The following is a 12,015-nucleotide window of genomic DNA, read 5'->3' on the forward strand; positions in this document are numbered from 1 at the left end:
CTTAGATTTTTTTTAAATTAATAATTATTTTAATGAACCAAAATTTTACGCATTACTTTGTATTTAGAAATTTATGACTTGAATCATAATTGATTTCTAAATTGTAACATATTTTAATAATTTACAAATCATTTTGCATTTTATTGTAGGACAGTAGCAGCTACAAACATGAATGAAACTAGCAGCCGATCGCATGCTGTGTTCACTATAATTTTTACTCAAAGAAAACATGATTCAACTAGTGGCCTTACCGCTGAAAAGGTATATTTTATCTGATGTTATTTTTATTCGAGACTAGCGTTGCCTCTGGCGACCAGTTGGTCTGCTTTTTTAAATAAAAAGAATTTAGTCTGGAGATATAAAATCATAGAGTCAAAAGTCAAGTATGTGACAATTATTAACTCACATTGCATCAGTAATAGTGACTTTAATTTTCACCTCTTACAAGTTTGCATTTTTAGATTTTAAGTGTTTTGGGGCTTTTCCAGATTGGGCAAAAATGGGTAGTGTGCAAACAATAGAATGATACTAATGATCCTATGAAAATGCAAACAATAGAAAAATATGTGATCCAAATTGGTGCTTCTGTTCTCGAGTTATTAGCGAATATGCATGCAGACTTTTGCTTTATATAAATAGAGACAATAAATTAGAATTTTATAGGAACCATTTTAAGTATTATTTTTTTATCATTGTTTCATTAGCAAAAACTAATTTAATACTTAATCTTTAAATATTTATGCTCATATGATGACTTATAATAATGTTGTATTCTATGTGCATTTGCAAATGGAATGATCTTAATGCTAATAAAAAGATAATATGCAAACTGTGCTCTTTATTAGATGTATTGCAAAGCACCAGATAGTCTAGAAATCTTGCTGTACCAGAACGCAGTATAGTAATATTCAGTGCATTTATATTTTTATTCTATCTTTGTTTATGATTTATCAGTTACAGATACAAATTTTGGGTGTTTCATCTAGAGTTTCTTTTTATGGCTTTGTAAGAAAAAAAGTGCTAAATTTTTTTAAATTTATTTGCTAGTTTTTTTTAATTTAAAATAACAATTATGGCTAATTTTACAAATTAGGGTTTATAGTTATATCCTCATATCTTTTTCTCATTAAAAAAAAGTTTCATTTGTCATCATTTTGCAGTTAAAGCATAATTACATTTTCTTTATCTTCTAGGTCAGCAAAATTAGTCTTGTAGATTTAGCTGGTAGTGAAAGAGCAGATTCTACTGGAGCTCAAGGGACCCGCTTAAAAGAAGGAGCAAATATTAACAAATCTTTGACTACATTGGGCAAAGTGATTTCTGCCTTGGCTGAAATTGTGAGTTCTTTCTTAGTATTTTACTCTTACTTCTTTTCTATGTATACGTTCATTTTTTATTTGAAAATAATTTTGGATGAACTGATTTTATTACAAAGAGAGATTTAAAGCATGCAAACTATTCCAGCTTATTAAAAAGAGAAATTAAAGTTGTTTCTACATTTTAATTCTTTGAGAAAGCTATCTAAATTGTAGTTAGAACTGGTTGAATTACTTACTGCTTTGTACTTAGTAAAATATTTTCATTGCGATTTCTAATTAAAATAAGTGTTTTTGTTTTTTCTATTTTCATGCTCACATTGAAGGCTGTAAGTTCACTTTTCATGTCTCAAATTGTTAACAAATTAAATATTAAAATTATGTTTTATTTTATGTTCATTAGCACTTACTAATTTATCCCTCAGTGTGTTAGTCCAAACTTTCCTTGAAAAAAAAATCTGTATAATTTTTTCTCTAATGATGATGGACTAAGAGGATTTAAATATTTCTTATTTCTAAAAGATTATTTTTTGAACTTTAATGCATTTTGAATTTTGTTTCAAGTTATTTTTCTTTTCTCTTAACTGTATATTTTAGGCTACAAAGAAAAAGAAAAAAGCAGATTTTATCCCTTACCGAGATTCAGCTCTAACTTGGTTATTACGAGAAAATTTAGGTATGATTTGAAATAACTTCCTAAATGCAAATCGTTGCTTGGATTTTGTATTTCATGGTTCTATTTTTTTTTAGGTGGTAATTCTAAAACTGCTATGATTGCGGCAATTAGTCCAGCTGATATAAATTATGATGAAACTTTAAGCACCTTAAGGTTTGTCTAATCTCTATTTCTTAGACAACATCTAAAGTAGATTTGAATTTTATGAATGAAAATTATTTTAATTTATTGTGTTACCGAATTAACCTTTACATTTTTTCCAAGCAACAAGCGATGTGTCCAAAAAATGACTAACATTGAAAAAAACAATTGCTTTTTTTTGAAAATTATGAAAGTTGTCCATGTCTGAGTGCTTTTTATGAAGAATGATTCTAAGATTTTATAAAACATCCTATAATTATGAGAACTATTCAGAAATTCATGTTTATGTCATCTTGCAATCCTAATAATTATAATAATAAAATGTATAAAATTACTTACTCAGGTACATTATCTGAGTAAATAATTTTATGCATTTTATTATACTCAAATACATTATTTGAGTATTATCTTAACTTTGCATGTATAATAACAACACATAAATTTTATTTGTTAAAAATTATGAGCTAATTTACTAATTTTTTTAAGAAACTATTATTGTTATTTTACATCATCACTATTTGTATTAAAGCTTTAAATGAAAACTTTTGAAAGGTTTGTACTTTTTTATTTGTATTTTGTGACATTTTTGTTCATGAAATTCTTCAAAACATTTAGGAGCGCTAAACTCTTCAACTTCTGCAAATTTTTTATGCAAACCCTTTAGGATAGTATAAACTATTCAAAAGAAATATAACAGTATAAGAGAGAAGGTGTCCTTCTATATTTTAAGGCATGAAAAATTTTCAGTGAGACAGTAAATAAAAAGCTAGCCAACTTTCATTCAAATTTCGAATTTTAACTATTTAAAGGTTAAAAAAAATTTTAAAAATTCAGTTAGTGAAAATGTAATTTTTCAGTAACTTTCTTCTTTTTTTATATTATATTTTTTTTAAAAAAATCAACTTACAGATGGGATTTGAAGTTAGGGGACAAAAATTCTGTTGCATTATCAAAAAAGCAACTCATCAAACTATGATAATAGAAGAAATGTTCAGAATTTTAAAATTACCTTAGCATTCAGTTTATATAAATTTGAATATAACATCAATTTTAAAAATATTTATTTATAAATTATGTCAACAATTTAGATTTTTCAGAAAATATAACTAAGCAAATGACTTTAATGCATTTTTTCTTAGATCATCACATTTATTTCAAAGACATAAAATTTATAATACCATAAAAATAAAATAAATATTTTATTTTTTCCATAAAAATAAAACTAATTTTTTTCATTTATTTAGGTATGCTGATAGGGCTAAACAAATTGTTTGTAAAGCTGTTGTTAACGAAGATGCTAATGCTAAACTCATACGTGAATTGAAGGATGAAATTGAAAGGCTGAAGGCCATGTTAAGAGCTGGTGGAATTGATGCAGATGGTATGTTTGTTTTTTGACACAATTTTTTTGCACGTTTTTTTGTACGTTTTTTTTTGTTTATTTTTTTTAATGAAACCTACCTGAATTTTAAAATATTTAATTAATTTTGTATAATATTTTTTGTTACTAATATTAGAAAGTCTTGCATATTTCTGATTTTATTGATAACATGGGCGCCGATTTATAGTTCTATTCTGCCCTACTGCATTGAAATGTGAAACTATTTATTAGTACTGATCATAACTAATTAACAACCTCCTATAACTAATTAATAACCTAATAAAAAACCTCCATCGGCGCCCATGATTTTCATTTTTGGAAGTCGTAATTTTAGTTCTATCTGTCTTGTTAAAGTTCTTTAACTGAAAGTAACCTTCTACAATGATTTTCTTCTTTGCTTTTAAAGCTGTCGATGGAATGAACAATTTCAATTTGAATTGTAAGTGATTTTTTGCTGTGTATCAGCGTTGCAAATTGCCAGTTTGACTTTAATTTTGGCTTTGCTTAGCTATGTATTATTCTGACTGATTGGTATGGCTTAAATATTTTTTGCAAGCTGTTCATAGTTGCCAAAATTCCTCTTTCTTTAAAAAAATAGCGATTGAGCTGAATTTTTTTCTGGATTTCAACAAACCCATTAAAGATCTAATTCTTTCCAAATTTATAATACAACCGAAAAGTTTGGCAATATTTGCCTTCCATTAAAACTCTGTCTTTAAAATATGGACATAACATATTGAATATATTGGCAGCTATGTGTGTAGTTGAAAGAATTGCAGTGATTTTATTTCTTATATTAGTTTTTAGGCATTTTTAAAGTATATGCAATTTTATTGAGTTAAATGAACTTATGTAAAAAAGTTATTATATGTCTTTCATTTTTCATAAAAAAAGTTATTATATGTATTCATATTTTTATTTCATTTCTCAAAAAAGAAATACTGTGAATATTAATTATTTTCTAGTTTATCATATGTATTTCTTTTATTTTAAAAGCAATATTATTTTTAACTTCAATTGAATTGTTTTCTTACTAATAGATCTTTAACTAAACATTAAAATATTACTTTCTGAATATATTATTTTTAGATGAAAACAATAAAAATTCTCATAATAAGAAAAAACAAAGAACAGTTTCAAATGGTGAGGATGTAATAGAACAACTACAAGAATCTGAGAAACTGATTGCTGAGTTAAATGAAACCTGGGAAGAGAAGCTAAAAAAAACTGAAGCAATTCGTTTGCAAAGGTATTATTTATTCAAGTATAATAAGGACTAAAACAAATTTTTTTTTTAAAAAAAAAACAGTTAAAATAAAGGAAATATAATTATTTCCCTTATTTTTAACTTTTCTGTTCTTCTTTACATTTTACGCATGAAATTTCTTTATGCAATTATTGTACAATTTAAAACTACAAGTTAGAAAAGCATTAATCAGCCTACTAATTAACCCTATTATGTAGCTATTAAAGCATTATCATATTTACATAGGAAACTTTAAAACTTAGCATAACATTTCCATCTTATTATTTTATTAATGTTTTAGTAACCCTATTACTTAATTAAACTAGTTTATCAAAACTTTAACATTTTTATGTAGGAAACTAAAAACTTAACTTTAAAATTTCCAGATTATTATTTTGTTATTGTTCTATTGAATTTAGTTCAACCAATTAAAAATATTACTGATAGTGTGAAAGTGAATTAACGACATCTAATCCAACTAAATTAAGTTATAAAGCCATCTTTTTTCCATGATATGAATAAGTAATAAATGTAGAGTATACGTTTTATGTGAAAAGTAAACAATGCCTACCAGTAACAAAAAAGATCCTTTCATATAGTCTTTTTTTTTTTCAAATTCAGTTACTACTGAGTGACAAAAAAACTTGATATAATTATTTTAATACTCTATCTTACTTAAATACTTTTTTTAATACTCTTTCTCTATCTAATAGTGAACTTTTGTGTTTAATAAATTGCTTTGTAACTTTTCATATAGTTTCAAATTGTAAATAATTTATTTGTAATACTTCTAATTTGCCATTTATTTTCTACTTATCATGTTATATGATTTTCAGAGAAGCAGTATTTGCAGAAATGGGTGTGGCTTTGCGAGAAGATGGTGATACGGTTGGAGTATTTTCCCCTAAAAAGGTTAGAATTTTTTAATTTGATTTGAAATTTTTAAGAAGTTTGCTCGGTTTTTTTTGCATTTTTAATGAGCTTGATATATATCGTACAAACTTAAATTATACCCAGTTACTAAAAATATCTTACAATAACCCTAGTGACAGTATGGCCAAAATACAATCAAATTTTTAAAAGCAGAACATATTTATTTATAATTTGTCAATGAAACAATATTAAGATACAACTGACATATCGGAAATACGCACAAGGCTTAAGAACTAGTTTTTTGTAAATCATTATCAAGTGGAACTAGTTTATGTAAAGAATTGCTTTCTCAATCAAGTAAGTCTGTGCCTCCTCTGATTTTGACAAGATTTAGAGGGGAAAATCTTAGTTTAAGGAAAAGCAAAAAAAAAAGAAAATTCTCGCGATTTTGCTATATTGCGAGAATTTTTCCTCCAAAAAAAAAGCAAAAGCTTCAATTAAATAAAATTCTTATCCTCCATACGAAGCAAACAAGTACAAAAGATTAGTGAAACTTTAAACTTGGCAGTCAACTAAACAACTATTAATTTTACCTCCTTTCCCACTATCTTTATCCACTTTCTATAGGTTGTTTATACTGTTTATAAAATCAATATAACACTTTTCACTAAACTTTCAATTCACAAAATAGCTAATTCAGTGACATTTTTAACTATGCATTTTAAATTTCAGCACTTATCTATACTGATTTCATATCTAATTTTAATATGTTTTGCATAAATATATTTCTTAAACTATTTGAAACCTTTACAAAAATTATTGTCAAGCTATTGCATGTATAAACTTTTGTATCATTAATTCTCTGAGTGTTGGTGAGGTTTTCCTGCATCGAAAAACTGGTTTTCCCCTTGCTATTCATTCGGAAAGTGGTGCATAGCAGAAAAACTTCAGTACAATTTAGCTCAGGGACTCAAACTTCTAGGGTTAAGGAATCAAATTCAACTGCTTTAAATTTAGGTTTCAAATAGTAATTTCATTAAATTGCTTTCTTGTGTTGAAGCACTACCTCAATAGAATAAACAAAGAGTGATCCATCTTCCATTGTTTGCTTTTTTATTAGATTACATTTTGTTAATCGTTTTTATATGTTCTTATTACAGTGGGGAACCGATTATCCGGAACGATTGGGGCCATCCTTATTCCGGATAACTGATTTTTCCGGTTTTCTGAATCTCTTCAAAAAGCCGTTTTTTTTATTGTTAAACCCAACTGAAAAAAAAAAATTTTTGGAAATAGTCTTAAAAAGGAGAAAAAACGATTAAGTAATACCCTAATGATTATTTCCAAAATGATGGTAAGGTTAACATCTTTCAAAAAAGAAAGTAAAATCGTATGAGGAAAAAAAAATATCTTTTTTAAAAATGGCGGGAAAATTTATCGAATTTCGTTCCGGTTTTCCGATTTCCAGATAACGTGTTCTGTACTGGTAGGGAGCCAATTATCCGGAACGATCGGGACCATCGCTATTCCGGATAACTGATTTTTCCGGTTTTCTGAATCGCTACAAAAAGCCGTTTTTATTGTTAAACCCAACTAAAAAAAAAATTTTGAAAATAATCTTACAAAGAAGAAAAAACGATGAAGTAATACATTAATGATTATTTCCAAAATTATGATAAGGTTAACATCTTTCAAAAAAGAAAGAAAAATCCTAAAATCTTATGAGGAAAAAAACATTTTTTTTTTAAAAAAAATAATGGGAAAATTTATCGAATTTCGTTCCGGTTTTTTGGTTTTCCGGTTTCCTGATTTCCGGATAGCGGGTTCTGTACTGTATATGTATAGTAGATAGATATCAACAAATGTACTGAATAGCAATAAAAATATAACTTTTTTAAAGTAATATTTCAGATTCAATTTTTGGCACTTAACACCTCCATTATACACCTCCGGATAATGGGTTCTGTACTGTATTTTAAATTTGCAAAATTTAATTTTTTGTTGAAAAAATAGTTTTGTTCAGATAAATAGAGTCAATATATTTATTATTGTTGTAGACTCCTCATCTTGTTAATTTGAATGAAGATCCATTAATGTCTGAGTGCTTAATTTACTACATTAAAGATGGCATCACTAGGTAATTATTTTTTTTAATCTCTCTTTATTTTCATTTCTTCTTAATCGTTAAGAATTTACATAAAGCTAAAAAGAGCTTTGTATTGGTAATTGAAAGCATAAAGAAAAAAATATTGAAAAGACTTTTAATTATGCTTTTTTTAATACAGAGTTGGAAGACCTGATGCTAATGTACCACAAGACATCAAACTTACCGGTTCCCATATTCTTAATGAACATTGTATGTTTGAGAACTTTGGAGGTATGACAGTTTGCACTATTTAAATTATATTACGTTACGTAATATTATATTACATTAGTCTAGTTTGTTTGTTGTTGTTTTTTAACATTTTCTTATAGATGTCGTTTTTTTCTCATATCTATTTTTATAAAATAATGTAAACAAATATTTATCATACGTAAATAAATACTCAACTGAACCACTTATAAGTAGTTCAACACTAATCTGGTTAGAGCTTGCCTTGTTCATGAAATGCTTGTCATTTAACTATTTTCGGTCTCAAAAAATGTGTTATAGCAAAATAATTGGATATTAAATTACATTTGTAGCACTACTGAAACACTGCTTTAAATTGTGAAGCAACTATCTTTTTTCAGTACTCCAGATATACTTTTACTTTCCAGATATACATATTTACTTCCAGATAAACTTTTACTTTTTACTTACTCTCTTTCAAGATATTTTGGTGCCAAAGGTTCTTTTGTTTAAAGTCAAACACTCCAGAAACTCTGAAATCTGTTTCTTGATGAGAATGATACTGTTTAGGGTAATGAGCCCTTATAATGATACAAAGAATGATATTTCCATCTCATTGATTGAGCTCTCCTTTATTATGTTAATTCGTTACAATCGATATTTCTATAAATTTACTCATCTAATTTTCCGTATACTTGAAGCTGAATTGATAGAACTGTCTCTGATTTTTTTTTCTGAAGAATAAATGGATTCTTCCTGAAATAATATTACAAAGTGTGTGTTCATCATACGATTAAATGTTTATGATTTTATCTTTTTCCTGTAACGAAACAAGTACAGGCAGTTTCCCCAAAATTTTCTTGATACCCTGTTGCATTTATTATAATATTTGTTTTTCTGTGTTGCAGCACACCTTAATGTGCCCCACATAATTTTGTACTATTATGGATTTCACATTGAATGCCATTTAAATTACAGCTTTTTTTCACAATATTTTCTGCTAGTAAATATCTTTTTTATGCATTATTATAATTACAGTAATATCTTTTTTATTGGTCAACGTCTAATAAATGCATGTTAATCCTAATTGCTCAAACAAATTAACTTAAGACACTAGTATTTTTAATATTAATACAATTCTTAATTAATTTAAACACTTTCATTGCATAACCTTTTATTGTGATGTATAAAAATAAAAGGATCAACATACTTTACAACGAAACAAAAATTTATACTTTTTCTGTAATTATAAATAATTATTGCATCAAAGGGAATATTTTAAAATGTTTAATTTTAAGAAAAATTTCGATGTTTGTGTGTGATGGAACTACAGTATTGTGTAACATGAAATATGTTCATCTCGCATTTTTTTTTCTGGTTAAAATAATGGCATTGAGACCCTTCTTTTTTATTTTCATAACACAGAGGTTCACAAAGTTTTGTTTCTTAAATTAGGAGTTATTTATTAATAAATAATATGCTAAAAATCAAAATACATTTGATAAAATCTTTTAAATGACCCACACTTTCAATTAAAGATATTTTATAAATTTTAAGCTCAGTTAAATTATTACAGCTTAAATAATCATTTTAATCTCAACACTCAACTTGATTTGTATCTTAGCTGAGTCTTATGGACAGTTTTCCCCTTCTATTAATATGAAATAGTCATGATATCTTGCTTATGCAATCTTGCTTATACTACTGAACTAATCAGGAGAGTTTTTTTTTTTTAAATTCGATTATCAAGTATTGATGCTTGGTTATTGCTGTATGCTTGATTCAAGAGCTCAGTGTATTCTTAAAATTATGTGGTTAAAAGAATACATATTTAAACTTAAAAATTCACTTTAAAAGTCATCTACTTATCAACAGTAGCCAGAAATAAGGCAAGTTAAGAAAATTGCATTGATGATTGTCTGTAAATTATGTGGCAGTAATTTATAATTTTTTATTGTATAAAAAAATCATAAAAATTATAACAATAAGGCTTGTTTTAAAATTATGTGCTATTTGAAAGGACATTAAAAAAAGTAATTACTTTAAAATTATGCATATTCTTTGCATTTTGATATTCTGTTGTTATATTTTGCAGTAATATTTTTTGCAAAGAATTTGTGTTTTAATTTTTAAAAAATTCTGTACCTCATTTCAAAATTCAATTTTGTTAATTCAGGTATAGTAGCATTGAAAGCTTGCCCAAATTCTATGTGCTATGTAAATGGTAGAGAAGTATCAGATGAAGCTGTCCTTCAAACTGGCTCTCGAGTTATTCTTGGCAAATATCATGTCTTTAGGTTTCAGAATCCTGAACAAGGTACATTCATCATTTAACCATTTCTCACTGCCTTAAATTGATCTTTATTAAATCTAAACTCCTATAAAATTCTATATTGCAGCTCGTGAATGTAGAAAATCTTATATTGAAACTTCAAATAACAGTAAGTATATTATTGGTCATGATATTATGTTACAATAATATTATAGATCAGTATTGTAGTACAGCATGTGAAGAAAGAAGAATCACCCTAAATAACTTTTGATCTAAATATCAAATTTTCACATACTAGAACTCTATCTTAATGGTTGGAGGGGATGACTTGTAACATACTAATTTACAGACAAATCATACACAAAAACATACTTTCTCTGAGTAAACATACCTTTTTTTCAATGTCTTATGATTCCTGACCCCCAAAATATCGGTGATAGAAGCACTCTGGGAAATATGGTCCTAATAGTGTGGTCAGGAGAGCAGCGAAAGTGTGGATCCCTTAATATTAATTTTGCATGTCTCGAGAACTTTTTGAGCGAATTGAAAAGTTTTCATATAAAATCTGTATATTCAAAGATACGTCTACGCAAAAATAATAATTTTTAATAATAGTCTAAAAAATTTTGAATAGCAAGGTTATTGAATTTTTACATCCTTTTAAGTAATCTAATTTTAGATAGCAAAAAAAAGCTTTTGAATAGGCCATGGTTTAGAAATTTCCCGTCGCAATTCAATATCAGTTTGCAAGTAAATATTCGATTTTCCACATCAACCGCATTTCACATAAAAATAACGGATCAATACACGTATTTACGAATTGAATTGATCCGAATTGAATACAAAATACAAAATCGACACAAATTACAATTTGCACTTAATATTCACATGATTTGCTCAACATAATTTCTCGTTTTACCAATCATATTTTTTGCTTTTCATGTTGAAATGGTTTGGAAATTTCCCGTCGCAATTTAATATCGGTTTATGAGTAAATATTCGATTTTCCATATCAACCGGATTTCATATAAAAATAACGGATCAATATACATATTTACGCAATTTTAGAATAAAACATCACGATTTTTATTCAGTGTGATTTAAAACTTTATATGTTCTTTAAAAAACTTTCTAGCTTTATAAAATCACATCAGTTCCGCAGTGGACTAATCGTTAAGACACGGTTCCCAGCAGATAACCGAAGTCAAGCATCACTGGCTGCGGTCAGTGTGCGGGTGGGTGACCACTTGGATCAGCCTGCGTAGGGACCGAGGGTGTGCGATATTGGTCCTCGTTAAACTGTTCTACCTTAAAGTGCTCGACTTCGCGTGCAGGTCATCGGGCTACCGAAGCGGGGGTGCCATCCCCTCCGTAGAGGATCAAAATTGTGATGGCATGTCTTCGGATCATCCTCAGATATGTTTCCCAGACCGTCCCCAATAACCCATTGTGCAGCTCTAGTGCGACGTAAATTAACAACAACATTTGGGGAATTCTATTCACGTAGTTTTTAAAATTTCTCCTTGTTGTATTCATACATTTTAAAATTATGCATCATTATTCCACATCGCTTCAATTTAAAGACCAAATGTTGTGATTTGAATGATTTAAAAATCGCCTATTGTTATTAAAAAATCGAATACCCTGTTTCTTTTTCTCGCTATTTTAAAATCAAACATTGCAAAATGCATTTATGTGATTAGAAATTAAGTTTCGCTATTAATATTAATGCTTTTTAATAATCATACATCATAATTTGTATTCATGTTTTTTATTTT

The 12,015-nt window shown here is 27.3% G+C and overlaps 1 protein-coding gene across 1 annotated transcript in view; it reads left to right on the forward strand.

The window, feature by feature from the left end:
- The window catches only part of LOC107452683 (kinesin family member unc-104), a 55,773-nt gene that overhangs the window by 14,370 nt on the left and 29,388 nt on the right, over positions 1 to 12,015 (forward strand). Inside the window, exons 7-18 of the mRNA XM_071183527.1 lie at positions 150 to 261; positions 1,194 to 1,337; positions 1,914 to 1,992; positions 2,067 to 2,145; positions 3,378 to 3,514; positions 3,921 to 3,953; positions 4,604 to 4,763; positions 5,597 to 5,672; positions 7,691 to 7,770; positions 7,919 to 8,010; positions 10,142 to 10,282; positions 10,365 to 10,406. Of these exons, the coding sequence (XP_071039628.1) occupies positions 150 to 261; positions 1,194 to 1,337; positions 1,914 to 1,992; positions 2,067 to 2,145; positions 3,378 to 3,514; positions 3,921 to 3,953; positions 4,604 to 4,763; positions 5,597 to 5,672; positions 7,691 to 7,770; positions 7,919 to 8,010; positions 10,142 to 10,282; positions 10,365 to 10,406 (1,175 nt within the window). The remainder of the gene's footprint in view (positions 1 to 149; positions 262 to 1,193; positions 1,338 to 1,913; positions 1,993 to 2,066; positions 2,146 to 3,377; positions 3,515 to 3,920; positions 3,954 to 4,603; positions 4,764 to 5,596; positions 5,673 to 7,690; positions 7,771 to 7,918; positions 8,011 to 10,141; positions 10,283 to 10,364; positions 10,407 to 12,015) is intronic.

Source organism: Parasteatoda tepidariorum, chromosome 7 (assembly GCF_043381705.1).
Source record: "Parasteatoda tepidariorum isolate YZ-2023 chromosome 7, CAS_Ptep_4.0, whole genome shotgun sequence".
In the NCBI taxonomy this organism is placed as follows: Eukaryota; Metazoa; Arthropoda; class Arachnida; order Araneae; family Theridiidae; genus Parasteatoda; species Parasteatoda tepidariorum.